Source organism: Sebastes fasciatus, chromosome 7 (genome assembly GCF_043250625.1).
Source record: "Sebastes fasciatus isolate fSebFas1 chromosome 7, fSebFas1.pri, whole genome shotgun sequence".
In the NCBI taxonomy this organism is placed as follows: Eukaryota; Metazoa; Chordata; class Actinopteri; order Perciformes; family Sebastidae; genus Sebastes; species Sebastes fasciatus.
Window position 1 is genome coordinate 1949570 of NC_133801.1, and position 18764 is coordinate 1968333.

The 18764-nt window shown below is 44.6% G+C and overlaps 1 protein-coding gene and 2 non-coding genes across 4 annotated transcripts in view; 2 read left to right on the top strand and 1 right to left on the bottom strand.

Moving 5' to 3' along the window:
* Positions 1-18764, top strand: part of plekhg2 (pleckstrin homology domain containing, family G (with RhoGef domain) member 2) — a 72659-nt gene that overhangs the window by 22384 nt on the left and 31511 nt on the right. The window contains exons 2-3 of one of the 2 annotated variants that reach the window (XM_074640987.1): positions 2162-2239; positions 12400-12938. In XM_074640987.1, coding sequence (XP_074497088.1) covers positions 2191-2239; positions 12400-12938 — 588 coding nt within the window. In that variant the 5' untranslated portion in view covers positions 2162-2190. Of the gene's footprint in view, positions 1-2161; positions 2240-10431; positions 11755-12399; positions 12939-18764 lie in introns of those variants that run through there. The other variant, XM_074640988.1, reaches the window with a different exon arrangement.
* On the bottom strand, positions 1128-1221 carry trnar-ucu (transfer RNA arginine (anticodon UCU)). The gene is made up of 2 exons: positions 1185-1221; positions 1128-1163 (listed from the first exon to the last, which is right to left on the bottom strand). It is a non-coding gene; the product is annotated as a tRNA-Arg (tRNA).
* trnar-ucu (transfer RNA arginine (anticodon UCU)) lies at positions 4140-4234 on the top strand. The gene is made up of 2 exons: positions 4140-4176; positions 4199-4234. It is a non-coding gene; the product is annotated as a tRNA-Arg (tRNA).

The window sequence follows — 18764 nt, forward strand, 5'->3', positions numbered from 1 at the left end:
TAAACACTCTCACAGATAGCATATAGCTGTGTGCTGCAGTCCTCAAAGCTTAGGTTCTACAGTACAGTACAGGCTCATTAAGACACAAGTATGACGGATAATTCAGATTATTTGTTCTCTAATTGTCATCAATCTCTATTTTCTCTGTTTGGCGTGAATTTGAGCAATAAATACCAGAGGAGGAGGTATTTACTGGAGCAACAAGGTCCGTATATCATTATATCAGCTATATTGTTCATCCATCCATTACGAATAAACGTCCATAAATCTGCTTAGAAATCAGAGAAAAAAAGACCCTCCTTGTCACTACAGAACTCGCCTGAGAATGATCATGTTTTTACGTTTTCTTCAGCATCACAGTGATCCAGTGATAGCAGTCTGTACATCAGTGGGTTCACTGCAGACGGGAGCTGATCACAGATCATTCGGCTTACGTTTAATGATCATATAAACATTTTATAGGCTAAGACAACATCAGGGACGAATGTGGAGCCAAACTCTGCTTAATTTAACGTAGCTGATATCTGTCTACAAGTCTGTCCGGTTGCCGTGGCAACGAGATAAGGGCTTCAATAACAAACACACACACATACACACTGACCGTGCTGTTGTGATGTAAGTGAGAGTGTTGGACGGCCGCCATCGTCGTCCACTGGGCTGTATGTGTGTGTGTGTGATGAGGTGTGTCTGAAGCGGATGCACCTGGAAATACCTTAGTAGGTGATGATGAGGTTGGCCAAATCACACACACACACAAACACACACACACACACACACACACACACACACACACACACTGATGGATGTTGTGAGTGTAACCTCAGCATTGGTTAACCTCAACGTTGGACCTGATCCACTCCCTCTCTCTCTCTCTCTATGTTCTCTCAGTGTCTCTCGCTCAGTTTCACTCTCTCTCTCTGAATCAATAAGTTTGATTGATTGAGGTGAACTTTGTTTTCTCTGTAATTCAGACTCACTTTTACTTTCTCAGAGACTTGTTTCACACCCTCCTTTTCTCTCTATCTCCACTCTTTCTGTACAAAGACATGAACAGAACCTTTTCGTTTCCAACATGAGACGACTCAGTCGGTCCTCTATTGTGAGTTTAACCCACATAACTTCTGTTATGACTCTGGTGGGACTCGAACCCACAACCTTTGAATTCCTCCATCTTTATACACAACTAGAAGTCCAATGCGCTGTCCATTGCGCCACAGAGCCTCTTGTGTCACAGTGGGTTTCTGTCCAAATTCAGTCCAGTTTCCCAGGAATCACAGTATTGCACAGTTTGGCACCTCACAGTTTATGTCCAGTACAACTTTTAGTATCAATGCAGGCAGAAGTGTTTCCTTTATGTAGAGAGGGGGTCCAAAACTAACATGGCGATGGTCAAAAACCAACATGGTGACGGTCAAAATGTTGAACTCGAGGCTTCAAACCGTCAGTCCAGTAACCAATGTGTGACGTCATGGTGACCACGTGTACTTCTTATATACAGTCTCTGGGCTGCGTTGGTAGAATGAAGTTTTGGCAGCAACACATTTGAAAAGATAATTTTTTATGGATCTCATTTGGAAGAATAACAAATAGTTTACACTTCTAGTTTCCAGTGAGCAAATGAAGGTGTTTCCACGCAGGGTATTAAACCCGCAACCTGGAGACCTGCTCTGCATCTGGCTAGTATTACTGACACCCTTTAAACCCCCGTCACCCCCTAAACCCCCCCATCTGACCCACATCCCTCCGTCCTTCAGCAGCTGCAGAAACACTCGTTTACGTACGACGGACTAATTGGGTCAATCTGTGTTACTGTATCAATGACTTGGTAGGACGCCGTTATCCTCCAGCACACACACACACACACACACACACACACACACACACACACACACACTCAGCGGTTAAGAGAAGAGACCACATTCTTGTCTTCCAGCCAAACATTACATATGTCCTCACAAGTAAAGTCCTTTAGACGGACCTCCTCCTCCTCCTCTTCCTCCTCCTCTTCTTCTTCTCTGCTGTTAAACAAAGACGTGGACAAAGAGGGTTTTTTCTCTCTTTGTGCCTGGTGTTAAGTTGTAGAAGAAGAAACACCACAGAGAGAGAGAGAGAGAGAGAGAGAGTCAGTGTTGAAGCTAACCAGAGGTTTTCTTCTCTCCAGGTTTCCACTTCCTGTGACATCATCGCACCATGCCTGAGGGGTCACGGCGTGGCAGCCAGAGATCGCCTAGCAACACAGGTACGGTTCTGGTTCTCACTGATGTTTTCATTTCAGAGATGAATGTAGTTACGTTTCGGGCCAATATTTCTCTATTAATGTCCCGTTCCACGCCACTAATGTAAAGCATGTTGAGTTGAAAGCCTTGTGTTGGTTGAACCCATCCACCATCCCTTCCGCTGCCCTTAGTGTGTCTTTCCACTCTTTAAAGCTACGTCACCTCAGTCACTCCCGATGCACTTTCTCTGGGTGTTTAACATTGACGTGGATGGGTTTACATTACAGTTAATGAACAGCCCGGTGCGACTCAAGGGTTCCTCGTGCGAAGCGTTGGTATTTGACGCCATGGCAACGAGAACGTCCTGGTTCAGGGAGTGGGATAGAAAGTCGACCAATCAGCAGCCAGACAGAAGCGGAAAGGAGTTGTGAATGTGTTCCTAACGACCAATCACTAATCCCCATTGTTTGTCAGGGGAACTCCCTCTTTTGTGTTTTTGTCCTAAATTAAATAACTTGACCAAACCTGGTTTCCTCCCGGGGTCACAGTTCTCCCGTATTTTCTCCCAATTTCTGGCGCTGAACACATCAGCGTCTATAATCCCTATTGTTTCCATCCAGACGACTATAGAGCTACACCAACTGTCGTTTCCCGTCGGAAGAGAGCAGTCTATGCTCGCGACACAGCGCAGTTTGAGCTCATGTTTGAGCTTCGCTCGCCGCGGCGTGCAGCACCCAAAGTCGGGCTTTGCTAAATGCATCGAAAAGCCGCCGTTGTAAATAGCGTGTTTCAGAGGTCAGTGGTGTCGTTGTCGCGTTGGGCCTGAAAGGACCTTCAGTGAGTGAGAGACGGAGAGAAATGGAGAGTATTAAGAGAATAAGGAGGTAGAGCAGGTCGTCCAACAATCGGAAGGTCGGTGGTTCGATCCCCGGCTCCTCCGGTCACATGTCGAAGTGTCCTTGAGCGAGACACTTGACCCCAAACTGCTCCTGAAGGCTGAGCCGTCGGTGTGTGAATGAGTATCTAGCTTAGATCCTGATGGGCAGGTTGCCTCCTTGCATGGCAGCCTCTGACATCAGTGGGTGAATGGGTGTTCACCAAAAGTTCCTGCAATTTTTAGTCCCTGGAACTACATTTAAAAGGTTCCTTCAGCACACTGTTGTTTGCGTTTCCAATCAGTTATTTATTCATTCATTTTTTGCCCCTGCTTGAGTATTTCTCTCTCCGTCTCTCACTCACTGAAGATCCTTTCAGACACAACGCGACAACGACATCACCGACCTCTGAAACACCTTATTTATAATGCAAGAGCTGCGCCACGACAGCTTTTCACTGCGTCGAGCAAAGCCCAGCTTTGGGGCGCTGCACGCTGTGTCACAAGCATCTCCAAGCGTCTCTGGTGTTTGACCAAACAGAGACGGTCAAACTCCACCCAGAAAGGTCCTGTACTTTCAGAAAGTACTACCCACCGGACCAGGGTCTTTTTAAAGGGTACAATATGCCCAGAACTTAATTTAGACCCTGGTTCCTGCAGTGGAAACACAATGAGTTCTTGAAAAGGTTCCTAGTTCCAGGGAAAGTTCTTCTTTAGTTTGACAAATCATTTGGATACCATAAAGTCAACATAAAAACTACTTTTCAAACAAAGTCTCAGATAAATGAAGTCTCATATTTTCAGCCGGCATAAACAAATAAACGCTGGGTAATAAAAGATATTTGGGGGGGCAACATAACTCTCAGCCAGCGGCTCATATAGTGAATCAATATGATGTTCATGTCCAACAGCAGTGCCTCCGTCAGTCCTCCGTCAGTCCTCCGTCAGTCCTCCAGAGTCCTGTTGTTCTCTCCACTCTGCTGCTCTCAGCTGCTATTTATAACCCGACATACCGACTGTAACGACAGCCGGTCCTCTCAGCAGCATGAGGCTCTGTGGCGCAATGGATAGCGCGTTGGACTTCTAGCAGTGAAACACAGGGGAAGTGATTCAAAGGTTGTGGGTTCGAGTCCCACCAGAGTCGACATTTATCGACTTCCTGTGATATTTAACTTCACAGGAAGTTAACATTCATTGATTAGTTCAGCTGTCAGAAGGACTTCCTGTTACTGACTTATCTTCACATGAAATGTTTGAGTTTAGTCCTGACGGTACTGTGCAAAGTAACTAATACATTTACTCTAACTACTCTACTTACATTACATACACAGGTTCTTGTTCTTTACTTGAGCTTTTCCATTGTTCCTTTCTACTTCTACTTCTACTCCGCTACAGCTCAGAGTGAATATTCTACTTTTTACTGACTTCCTGTCACCAAACCAGAGAGAGGCCGAGCAGACGCACACACACACACACACACACACACACACACACACACACACACACACACACACACGTAGAGGCTCAGTAATGATGTGTAATTACATGCAGCCACCACACTGTTTAGTTGTTATATTGGCTTCCATAGTTAGCTTTCACACAAACAAACACACGCACACACACACACACACACACACACACACACACACACACACACACACACACACACACACACACACACACACAAACACACACACTGATTGTTGCATTCATGCAGACTTGGCATGTAGGTACACACACACACACACACAGGAAGTTGTATGGTTTGTGGCGATAAAGTTTAGCGCTGAACAATGTTTCTGCCGTGACACACACACACACACACACACACACACACATACACACAATAAAACGCCGCCGCCGATCGGCTGATTATAACCGTAGAAAAGAACGAGGCAGAAAATAGAGAGAACGCCCAAGATAAGACTGAAAGAATAGAAACAGAGAGAAGAGAGGAGGGAGGAGGAGGAGGAGGAGGAGGAGGAGGAGGAGGAGGAGGAGGAGGAGAGAGGAGAGAGAAGAGAGAGAGGGAGGAGGAGGAGGAGGAGGAGGAGGAGGAGGAGAGAGGAGAGAGAAGAGAGAGAGGGAGAGAGGAGGGAGGAGGAGGAAGAGGAGGAGGAGGAGGAGGAGAGAGCAGAGAGAAGAGAGGAGGGAGGAGGAGGAGGAGGAGGAGGAGGAGGAGGAGGAGGAGAGAGGAGAGAGAAGAGAGAGAGGGAGAGAGGAGGGAGGAGGAGGAAGAGGAGGAGGAGGAGGAGGAGGAGAGAGCAGAGAGAAGAGAGGAGAAGCCATATTTGTCGCTGGTTCTGGCCTGTGATTGGCTGCTGTCTGAAGCCTCCTGCTGTTATTCCTCTGATAACTGATAACAGTCTGATGAGAAACTAGAAACTAGAAACTAGAAACTAGAAACAGAGACACAGCAGTCACCACGAGGAGAAATGAGTCTGAAAACAGGCTTCACGTTTCAGCAGTTTACTGGAAGGTTCTCCGGCTTCCTGCAGCTTTAAGCTCCATCCACACGAATACCTTTTAGTTTAATAACTCTTGCTACGTCTCTGTCCAGCGTCCGCACTACTCCGCTGTTTCTGAGACCGCAACGATGACGCAGACGCCCACGTTCACATTTTGATTGGATCTCATCAGTCATGACTTCCCTTCCCTGATTCACCGTGCTCCCCCATCACATGACACGTTTCATGACTTCAGCAACTACCAGCGTTTCATTCAACATGGACAACAGATGACAGACGTTGCTGAGCTTGTTGTCTCTGCTAGCAGCTGTCGTGCAGTCAAAGTCTGCATTTTAAAATGCTGCTACTGCCTGCATGTGCAGGAGGAAAGCTATTATTGAGTGCTCTGTGAGCGGCGTGTCCAGCGGCTTGTCCAGCGGCGTTATCGCGCCTACGGAGCGGACGTCTGGAGGCACGGTTTGCGGCTTTGAGGAGGGAGATGAAAATGGAGGACTTTACCTTTTTGCTTATTTTGTTCTGCTCAACTATTGTGAAGTTCACAAAGAAACTGTAAGCGAACAAAGCATAACGTTTTGTTTATACACGCGTGAGACACCGTGGCGTGGGACACCGTGGCGTGGGACACCGTGGCGTGGGACACCGTGGCGTGGGACACCGTGGCGTGGGACACCGTGGCGTGGGACACCGTGGCGTGAGACACCGTGGCGTGAGACACCGTGGCGTGGGCCTCCGTAGATGCTGCATGCACCACAAGCATGCTCAGAGGCGTTCATGCTCAGCGTGTTGTTCGTTGCAGTATGCAGGAGGCGAACAAACAAAAGAATCAGTGGATAATCAAGAAGTCAACAAGTGTTACCGGAAAGAAAAATAGGTTGCCTGGCAACAGTAGTAAACACTAATCACAGACGTACGTGATAATCTGACCCCCCCGCCTTCACTCGATGTCAGCTGTCACCTCGGTAACATCTTTGAGTTAACTGAACTGAAAGCTGCTCAACAAGAAGGAAATCCATGTAAAGGCTGATTGATGATCAGGAAACTGATCAGCTGTCTCCAGTCAGAGAGACCAGAGCGGTGAAATCAGCAGATTGTTTCAGGGAGTTCACGTCTGTCTGGAGGAACGAATGTAAACACGGAAACTCGGAGGATGTGTGTGTGTGTGTGTGTGTGTGTGTGTGTGAGAGGTCAAAGGTCACATGGGCGGGCCGTCACATCAGTCCTCTGGTACTGTAAACGACGATTTGAGAGGACTCACTTCCTGTCTCTGTCTCCGTCAACATGTCTCTCTCACACACACACTGGACACCATGGAAAGGTTCCACCCAGAACCCCCCAATGAGAGGTTCTACAGAGATCCCCTCTATGGTGTAATGGTTCCACCCAGAACCCCCCAATGAGAGGTTCTACAGAGATCCCCTCTATGGTGTAATGGTTCCATCCAGAACCCCCCAATGAGAGGTTCTACAGAGATCCCCTCTATGGTGTAATGGTTCCACCCAGAACCCCCCAATGAGAGGTTCTACAGAGATCCCCTCTATGGTGTAATGGTTCCATCCAGAACCCCCCAATGAGAGGTTCTACAGAGATCCCCTCTATAGTGTAGTGGTTCCACCCAGAACCCACCAATGAGAGGTTCTACAGAGATCCCCTCTATGGTGCAATGGTTCCACCCAGAACCCCCCAATGAGAGATCCTACAGAGATCCCCTCTATGGTGTAATGGTTCCACCCAGAACCCCCCAATGAGAGGTCCTACAGAGATCCCCTCTATGGTGTAATGGTTCCACCCAGAACCCCCCAATGAGAGGTTCTACAGAGATCCCCTCTATGGTGTAATGGTTCCACCCTTAAGCTGGTCTGACATGGTTGGTACCGATGGATTCATCAGGTTTTATAGTATCTTTACTCTAGCTTTACGACTGAGAGATCGATTGCGTTAACGCGTTATTATCACGTTAACTTTGACAGCACTAATAAACATCTAAACATCTATTAATCTGAATATCTAGTTATTTCTAGGAGAATGATCTTCCCAAAGTTTAGTGCATAACGTTTTGTTTTGGAAGAAGATAGCAGCTAACCGTTGATCGTTCTTGTAAAGAAGCAGCTGGTCGTCTGTGAGAGAGAGAGTCAGAGAGCTGTTGGGAAGTTGAACTGTGTTGAATGAAGCCCGTCAGGAAGTATTTACACTACATGTAATTTGGTTAAAAGAGAATCCCCGAGGAGATAGGCTGGTCAATAAGAACCTTAAACCTTTAAAACTTGTAAAAACTCCGATGCAATCAATCACCTGCTGAGATGAGTCAGTTACTAGATGACACGTAAACCATTTCCTCCACAACTCTGGTTAATGACTTCATTAAATGAGTCTCTGTAGCTGTGCTTCTCAGACCCGTCCCTGTTCCTAAGTCCTGCTGCTGTTTGGAAGACACGTTCATCAGATCGTCCTTCTGCTCGTCCTCGTGAACATGTGAGCGTTGGTTTCCTCGGTCGCTCCACGTTCTGCAGCTCCGACAGGCTGTGATTTGTTTCTTTTCTAAGAAACGTCGGACATGGTTGCATCACCGCCGTGGAACACATAATGACAGCGAGGAGCTGCTCTCTCATTACTGTAATCACACACTCTCCACACCGGAGTTTATAGCGTGTATTTAAAGAGACATTCCACCTTAAAACTGCATTCACGGCTCAGAGACGAGAATCCTGAGAGTTGACTTCAGGGTTTAATAGAGAGAGAAAATAATGAAACTGTAGACACTTAGTTTAAGACAGCAAATTTTTTTTTAATCTATTTATTTATTATTTCCTTTTTTCCCCTCTTTGTATTATTATTATTAATTTTTATTTAATTTTATTTAATTTAATTTTTTAATTTTATTATTATATTTATATTTATATTATTATTTGTTTCTAAGCTCAATCACTTAAAAATTGGTTTATAAACTATTTTAATTACAAACTGTAAATTGCATATATAAAAAAAGGGGAAAAAAGAAAGTATAAAAAAAGAAAGAAAAAATGTGTTATTACGACACTTTTTAAAAGCTTGAGCAGCATTATTATATCACTATAAAGTATTATAAATAATTATAATAATAATAAATACATATAATAATATAAAAAAATAATAAATAATATATAATTAATCTCTAAATGTCACTACAAAGAGAAGGTTTATTTATAATGATAGATTCTTGTGTTACAGTATTACAGGTAATGCAGTAAAATATACAGATCAATACCAGAGATAATAGCTATAGTATACACAGTATATTAGAATACACTGTAAATATACTACTGTAAAATATAAACATAGAATCACAATAACTTACTATTGACATTAGGAAAATGTGCAAGTTACAATTTTTGTTTTAAAATCAAATTAAATGAGGTAGTAGAGCGATTATTACAGGACTAAAACAGAAACTATGAAGCTGATCGTTCTCTGAATGTGCTCTAAAACGACAGAACTACTTTAATTAAACTCACCCTCCATATTAAATGGAGCCATATATATATGTATATATATATATATACATATATATATACATATATATATGTATATATATATATATGTATGTAGCGGGTAGAGTAACGTTGTCTCAGTGAGTGTGACCTCAGGTTGTGTTTTTGGGTGGACGGACGTCGGCCTTCTCACCGTTACGTAACGGAGCTCCTCCTGTTGTGGCGTATAAAGGTTCATGTTCCTGTCAGACTTTACAACGCCGGGACACGAAAATGAGCGGGCGGCGTCCTGTTTGAAGACGCTCCACTCCACGTGTTCGAGGTGGAACGCTGGAGGTTCATCCACGAGGTTGATGATGATGATGATGATGATGGATCTGGGCTCAACCGAGGCTCATAGCAGACGGTGACTAGACGTCACAGGAAATAGGCGCAGGACGTACGTGCTAACTGGCCGTCAGCTGTCGTCTTTACGCCGCGTTCGAGTGCAACTTTTTTGGCCGAGACAAAAGAGACGTGAGGCGACGCAACAGGCGGCCTTCATCGCCGCTATCGGCTTAGTGCGTCCCCAGATTTAGGCAGCAAAACCACTTAGTTAGGGTTTAGAGAAAACGGCTTCAAATAAGAACGTAAACTGAGTAAAACACGTACAGAAACACGTACAGAAACACGTACGGAAACACGTTACGTCACCTGTAATCTACCAGGAACCTGTGTTTGCATGTCTCTGATCGGCCGATGCAGCATCTTGTGTGTGTGAATTAGACAGAGACCGATAAACTGAACTGTACCGAACCACATCCTGTATCTGAAGTCAGGTGCACACACACACACACACACACACACACACACACACACACACACACACACACACACACACACACACACACACACACACACACACACACACACACACACACACACACACACACACACACACACACACACACACACACACACACACCACACACACATACACACACACACACACACACACAGACACACACACACACACACACACACACACACACACACACACACACACACACACACACCACACACACACACATACACACACACACACACACACACACCACACACACACATACACACACACACACACACACAGACACACACACACACACACACACACACACACACACACACACACACACACACACATGTACAGATTTATACTCTGCTTGTGAGGACCCTCAATGCTTCACATTGATGACCTCAGACCAGAAGAAGACTTCTGATTGACATTCCCCCCCCCCATAAAACACATATTTAAAAACATGATTATATCTTTCCCCTTTTTCACGTCTTCATGAGAGACTGTGATCATTTCATCTCCAGTTTCCAGCCAGACGGCAGCACACCTGTCCTGCTGCTGACGCCGACAGCAGAACTATTTAACCTTCATTAGTGTTCAGAGTCCAGACAACCTGGCAGGAGGAGTTTCCCAACAGAGAGAGAGAGAGAGACATTATATCTCTGCTTCATAAAGAGTTCAGCTTCTTACAGGCAGACCAGCGGTGTTGTAAAGCCGTTAACCTCCTCGCTCCTCATACTGAAGACATGTTGTTGAACCCGACAGCCCTCAGTTGTTTTATCTTTTCATCACTAATTCAGATAAATAATGCAGCTTGTTTCATTTGGAGAGAGCAGAGAGCAGAGAGCAGGGAGCATCAGCAGTCACGGCCTTATTTAGACATATTTAGACATTCACAGACGAGTGAGTCAGTCACGATTCATTCATGCATCCTGTCTTCTCTCTTCTCGTTCAAAACGAGCTGACATAAAGAAAAGAAAGTGTGAGAAATAAATGCTGCTTTATTTAGCATTTTTTATTTCCTTTTTTCCGTCTGTCCGTCCGTCTGTTGCGTGTCACACTTTCGTTTTCGGAGCAGAACTCAGAAATGATTGATCTTAGGAACTTCAGATTTGGTGTGATGGATGACAGTGGGGTCTAGTTGGGCCTTTTGGGGGTTAGAAGTCCAGGGTGCCCTAAAACTTTGGAAATTTTGCCCCAAAAATTGTGATTTTCTTTCGACTTCTATTTCGTTTCCGGAGCAGAACTCGTTCCATTATAGTTCCAGTTTTGCCTTGTTTTGCTCTCAAAGTGCACCAGATTGATGCATTTAACTTTAAAATGTAGCTAACAAGCGGGGGTAGAGTGAATATTCCTGTATTTGTTCATATTGCAATATATATAGCAGAAAACAAATAGTGCAATACGGCAACCTTTTCCAACATTGTGCATTTCTACATCAGCAGGAAGTGAAAACAGCACTCGGTTGATTTTAATGTGAAAGTGTGATTAAATATGTTGTTGCTAAAATCAACGAATAATTGTGATAAATGATCCTTTTGTCCGTCATCGTGCAGCCCTATGATGAGGACGAACTCTGATATACAGATCATATTAATAAAGACGTGCTGCTGGTTTCACCTTCAGCAGACTGTCATTAAAGAGATAGTTAGATGCTCCGCTGCACACACACTTCCTGTTTACACACCGCGGCAGGTTGACACTCTGAGGCGTTTCCTCGTCGTTGCTTCTTCCTGTCTGTGTGATTGAGCTGCTGCAGTAGAGAGAGGTTCACAGTTTAACAGGTTCAGGTGTCTGGATGCCAAACACACACTGAGCCTCCTCACATGTGTGTGTGTGTGTGTGTGTGTGTGTAGTAGAGCCAGCTGTGTTAGCCGGTCCAGCAGCAGGAAACAAGGTAACATCTGTCTTCATTTAAAGGTGCAACATTATGAAATCTAATCAGTGAAGAAGACGTCAGGTCGTCTGCTAAACCTACCGGAACCATCTGGATCCATTGACCGTTAGCATGTTAGCATGTTAGCACGTTAGACGATGTCAGTTCTTGTTTTTAGTTTCTGTGGTTGAAGCGATGGCAGAACGACGATTTCTGTCATCAGAATTTCCTCTCATAATTCTCGTTATATTTCTCTTTTTGTAGAAAGAATGTTTTTACACTTTCCAACTGCACAAAATACTAAACTGAAGTCTCTTCAAAACCTTGAAACAAATGACCGATACCAGAGAACTGAAGATAAAACGACTCCAATCGGAGTCAAAATGTTGTTTTTTATAGATTTTATACTGTGCACAATGGTAGAATGTGATGATGCGACAAACGTCGTAATAAATAAAGTCATAACTTTACGAGAAAAAAGTCGTGAAACTATAAAGTAGTCATTTCACGTGTGATTTAATTTGTTTCTCATTAAGTTCTGACTTTATTCTCGTAATATTACGACGTTTTTACTCGTAGAGTTATGTGGTAAAGAAAGAAGCCATGATCAGTTTCTGTGGATGTTTAACGTCTTTCTTCTGTGTCTCTTCCCGTCTGTCTCTCCAGCCGCCAAGCGTCCCTCCTCAGTCTCGTCTCTGAGTGGGATTGTGGGTCGGATGATGTCGTCCGGCGAGCGAGGAGCGTCGTCCTCCTCCTGCACCTCCGTCAACACCGTCTGCTCCGACGGCGAGCGTCCCGCCTCCCTCTCCCTCTCCTCCTCTGCGTCCTCCGTCTCCCTGCAGGACACCTCTCACTCCTCCTCTTCCTCCTCCTCCTCCTCTTCCTCTCTGCCGTACGGCGCCGTGCCGACCTACAACGCCTCTTCTTCCTCCTCCACGCCGAAGAGGAACGGCTCCGACATCAGCCTGGACCTCACCCCCCTCGTCACGCCGCATGGAGGAGTTCCTGGAGGAGGAGGAATCTGTGTTGCCAAGGCGACAGGTGGAGGTAACCCCGCTAATGGACAAGTAGCCGATCCGATGGCGGCGACGGTGGCGGTGGCGGCGGTGGCCACGCCCAGACAGTTTTCACGGCTGGAGCGAGTCGTTCTGGAGATCGTAGAGACGGAACAGGCCTACGTCAGAGATCTGAAGAGCATCGTGGAGGTGAGAACCATCGCCGTGGTAACGTGTTCTATAAGTTCAGGTTGTTTCAGATCAGCAGCCAGCAGACCAAACCACTGAGGACTGGTGAGGCCGGTCGGTTGCCACGGTAACCAAACCAAACGGTACCTGTCAGCCACCGTCAGGATGCAGCTGTTGTTTAATGTAGAACACAGATCATAAATAGAAACAGGCAGCGGTACAGTGCACAGCTGTGTGTGTGTGTGCGTGTGTGTGTGTGTGTGTGCGTGTGTGTGTGTGTGTGTGTGTGTGTGTGTGTGTGTGTGTGTGTGTGTGTGCGTGCGTGTGTGTGTGTGTGTGTGTGTGTGTGTGTGTGTGTGTGTGTGTGTGTGTGTGTGTGTGTGTGTGTGTGTGTGTGTGTGTGTGTGTGTGTGTGTGTTGGGGGGGAGGAGCTAGCTGTAGTGTAGATTTACTGACCAGGTGTGAACGCCTCTGGGCCGGTTTACCTGCAGCTGGCCTCCTCACACCTCCGCCCTCTGCTGCTCCAGACACGGACCAACAAGTTCACAACTGGCTCTTTCATTTAAATCTTTGTTGGCTCAGATATTAAATTAAATTAATGTTTGATTAGCTGAGTTGAGCTGAAACGTTTGCTCACGTTCTGTTTCTTTTTATTTATGGCGTGAATGTTGTTTGCAACATAAACAACACATCCTCATTCCCAACTTGTCACATACACGTAAGTTATGTAGGTTCCGTTCCGTTCCGTTCTGTTCTGTTCCGTTCTGTTCTGTTCCGTTCTGTTCTGTTATGTTCCATTCCGTTCTGTTCCGCTGCGTTCCGTTATGTTACGTTCTGTTCCGTTACGTTCTGTTCCGTTACATTCCGTTCCATTATGTTACTTTACGTCGCGTTACTTTACGTCGCGTTACTTTACGTCGCGTTACTTTATGTTATGTTGTGTTATATTATGTTGCGTTATATTACTACTATGTTTCAGTTTAGACAGGGTTATCCGATAGTAGGCTATGTGACGTGACGCAAGTTAAGTACATTACGTTACATTACGTTACGCTGCGTTACGTTACATTACGTTACGCTGCGTTACGTTACGTTACGTTATGTTACGTTACGTTACGTTACGTTACGTTACGTTACGTTACGTTACGTTACGTTACGTTACGTTACTACTTTGTTTAGGCATCACAACTTGGTTAGGTTGAGGAAAAGATTGTGGTGAGGGTTAAAATAAGTCAGCGCTGTCTCCTAAAGATTACGTTCTCATACAACAAAAATTGTGTTATGAATTATGTTTCGAGGGAAACGTTTGCGTTTGTTTTGATGTATCACAAACATGTTTCTAATGATAAAGTCTGTGAAAGACCGACCCATCCACTCCGACCTCCTCCCTACACGGACTTTGTCGCTCTTTATACGATGTAACATGACTTCCTCCTTTTCTCCCGTCATAATTACTACGGCCACTAGAGGCCGCCCTGCACGTCCAAAACAGACGTTTGACGCGTAGCGCCACTGACCACGCTGCTGTATTTGATGATTTGGGAGTGAGAACGCACTGCTTTATAAGCAGCTGGTCTGAAACAGATAGCATGATCACAGCTGAAAGCTGTTGGCTCAACATTCTTCTTCATTTCATACTGAATTATTATATAAGTATGTATTTCTAACTACACTGCTTTAACAGCGCTCTTCAAGACGCTCTCAGAAAAGGAACTTAACTTCCATGATGAATCAATAACAGCTTGGATTGACATCAACGTTTCATTCATGTGAACAGAGTTACCATCTTTACTGCTGTTGCACTGTGGGAAATCAATCAGCGCTTCACTGCTCTGCAGGAATGTTTCAGAAGTTCTCCTCTCAGTAAAAACTGGACTTTTTCAAAGAGAGTTGAATGGAAGAAGAAGTTTTAGTGAGAATTTGCTGACTTGGTGTGTGTGTGTGTGTGTGTGTGTGTGTGTGTGTGTGTGTGTGTGTGTGTGTCTGTGTGTGTGTGTGTGTGTGTCTGTGTGAGTGTCTCTGTGTCTCATCCATCAATGGTCCAGGTGCACCAGGAGGCGGCCAGGCTGTGTGTGTGTGTGTGTGTGTGTGTGTGTGTGTGTGTGTGTGTGTGTGTGTGTGTGTGTGTGTGTGTGTGTTCCTCCATCTGTCAGACCGGAGTGTGAAACATCCTTTTGAAGTAAAAGAGAGAATTTACTGCTGCTTTCATCGTCTGCCACGAGACATGCACACACACACACACACACACACACACACACACACACACACACACACACACACACACACACACACACACACACACATACACACACTCTCGTGGCTCGGCTGTCATCAGGTTCATCAGCTGTCTGTCTTTTCTTCTTCTCTGACCTTCCACAGAGGACGAGCCTCTCTCTCTCTCGTCACCACGTCTTTCTTCTTCGTTGGTTAATCCGTCCTGACTCTCTCTCCTTCTCTCAGAGGTCAAAACCTCCCGACGGGTTTCGTCCTGCTGCCGTCAGTAAAGTAGTTTATTACTGGATCCTCAGCAGATTCTAGTCAGTCTAATGTGAAAGGCAGAAAGCGTCCAACAACAACGCCATTCTTGCTTCTTGTCATTTGTAGTCGAGTCTAGAGACGTATAGGAACAGTTTTGTTCCTATAGTGTGTATAGAGTAACGAATTGGCCAACTGGCTGCGTCTCTTCTAGAGATTCGAGGTCTCGCCTATTTTTACCGTGAGCCGCGCGGTTCACAGCAACAACAGACAGTGAAAGTGACCGTTTGACTGTATATTGACGTCATATCAGCAACATGACTACAGTTTAAATGTCTAGACATCTGTAGAATAAGTCACAGATATGAAAAGAAAGTTAAGATTTATTTTTAAATCAACAGTTCCTGCTTTCATTTCAAAATAAAAGCCCTCAAGCGTTTTTTTTCTGTGGACAGAATTCCTTCATTTGTTAACACGAGGCTTTTATTCTGAAATATGTGCAGGACAGTGTTGTAGAACGTGCAGTGACTTGGAGAGCTCCATGAATAAATAACATACGGTGTTTTAATGGTGGATTATTACTTTTATTTTTATTTCTTTTATTTTATTCTGTTATTTCTTTACAACAGACCGTTGATATGTCCGCAGTTCTGATGTCGGACTCTGTCGGACTGTTTTTGGGCTAAAATGATTGATTTCTTTAGTAAGTAGCCGTGTAATTATAATAATGTACAGCTCGCGGGTCATTGTTGTGAAATAAAACCCTTCAGGGCGACGCTTATTTCACAACAATGACCGGCTCGCTGTGCATTATCCCTTACTTGTGACGTGTTTTCCATAGTTGTTTCTGTACGTGTTTTAAAGGCTAAAATGCGTCCTCAATTATTCAGACTGCGTGCTCCGCCCGTTCGCACGAAAAGGTGTATAAATGCCACAATAATGCACATGGCGTTAGCGTGTAATAAGAACGCCTTTCTTGATTTCCACGTGTCATTTTTACGCCATGTATCCTGTACTGACTGTGATGTAAACACATCCACGTATAAATGCTACGATAAGAGTTGGTGACGTAATTTAAAAAGCGGGAAAGACCTTTTATGGTGGACGGGTCCAACAAACACAGGACTTTTAACCAGGAGACAGTTGTTTTGTTCTGTAAGTTACGTTAGTGACGTTTGTAACCTGTTTTTTAGTGACGTGTTTTCTGTAGTTGTGTTACGTTGTTTCCGTACGTGCTTTATGTAGTTTATTGACCGGACTTTTAATTAGGAGACCGGCGTTGACCGTTGTTTTGTTTTGTAAGTAGCATGTTCTTTATTGACGTTTGTGACGTGTTTTCTGTAGTTGTGTTACGTTGTTTCCGTACATATTTTACTTAGTTTACAAACTTATTTTAAGCCCAAGCATGACGTTTTCTCTTAACTTAACTAAGTGGTTTTCTGGCCTGAACCTAATTGCGGACGTTTGTGTGGCGTACAAAGTTTAACCAGGAAAACATCGGACTTTTAACCAGGACACTAGTGATGACCGGTGTTTTGTTTTGTGAGTTGCGTCAGTGACGTCGCTTGTTTTTTATCGATGTTTGTGGCGTGTTTTCCGTAGTTGTTTCCGTACATATTTTACTTAGTTTACATACTTAAGTTAAGCCCAACCATGAAGTTTTCCCTTAACTTAACAAAGTGGTTTTCTTGCCTTAAATCCCATTTGCCGACGTTTATGTGGCGTACAAAGTTTAACCAGGAAAACATCGGACTTTTAACTAGGAGACCGGTGTTTCATTTTGTAAATCCCGTTAATGACGTTTGTGACGTGTTTTCCGTAGTTGTTTCTTTACATATTTTACTTAGTTTACGTACTTATTTTAAGCCCAACCATGACGTTTTCCCTTATGCTAACTAAGTGGTTTTCTTGCCTAAACATAACTGCATTTGTGTGGCGTACAAACGACACGTGAAAACGGGACACGTGGAATGTCTTTGTGTAATGCTGTTTTATTTATACGTCCTCCCGTGAGAGAGAGAGAGCGGGTTTGAACAGCACGCTGCCGTTTTTAACTTCTAACTTCAGTAACACGGTTAAACGTTCAGTCTGGAATCAGAGCAGCAATCCCAGAATTCCTCTCTCCTGATGGAAAGGAGGTCTGATAGACGATAGTGTGTGCGTGCGTGTGTGTGTGTGTGTGTGTGTGTGTGTGTGTGTGTGTGTGTGTGTGTGTGCCGTCCTGTAATGTAAGCCTTCATTCCTGCTGCTCGCTGCATTTGAGGTTTCTTGCTGAAGTCTGGTTCTGATTGAGGCTACATGATGTCACGCTCGCTGGGAATCTGAACCAACTACCATAATAGGCCTGTGTGTGTGTGTGTGTGTGTGTGTGTGTGTGTGTGTGTGTGTGAGAACAATAACTCTCACACACACACAGAAAGAGGAAAAGAGTGAACTTATAAACTTATAAAGTTTTTAAGAATAATTCCTCATAAACGCGGCTGACGTCGCTCCACCTGGTTCAACTCTGTTCATTCAGCTTTTTATTCTCTAATCAAAATTCTTCTTCTTTTTTCTGCCTCTTTTCAAGAGGGGAAATAAGTGGAATCATTTCATCGGTTTCAGAGAGATCTTATTGTTTTAGTTTACTGAGAGAAAGAAAGAAAGAAAGAAAAGAGTGGTGGAGTGAACACGAGACGGGATCCTGCTGTTGACCTGCAGCCAAGTGGGACAGGAAACCAACCGAGGGGGGGAGGAGGAGAGGAGAGACGAAGAAAGATGGGGGGAGGAACAGATGACAGCGAGAAAGACAGAGGGGTAAAGAGGTAGAGAAACGAGATGAGGAGGAGGAGGAGGTGGAGATCAACTGAAAGAGAGACTGGGGAACAAGGAAAGGGGGAAAAGAAGGACAGAGAAGAATGTGGAGGGAAGAGGAGGAGGTGAAGAAAGGAGGAGGAGGAGGAGGAGGAGGTGAGGTTTGGGTCGCGGAGTTGATTTGGGGAACAAGAAGGGGAAGAAGCACAAAGAGGAAATAAAGAGAAAGATTATTCTAGACCTCATACTGCACTAGTACTACCTCATACTGCACTAGTACTACCTCATACTGCACTAGTACTACCTCATACTGTACTAGTACAACCTCATACTGTACTAGTACTACCTCATACTGTACTAGTACTACCTCATACTGCACTAGTACTACCTCATACTGTACTAGTACTACCTCATACTGTACTAGTACAACCTCATACTGCACTAGTACTACCTCATACTGTACTAGTACTACCTCATACTGTACTAGTACTACCTCATACTGCACTAGTACTACCTCATACTGTACTAGTACTACCTCATACTGTACTAGTACAACCTCATACTGTACTAGTACTACCT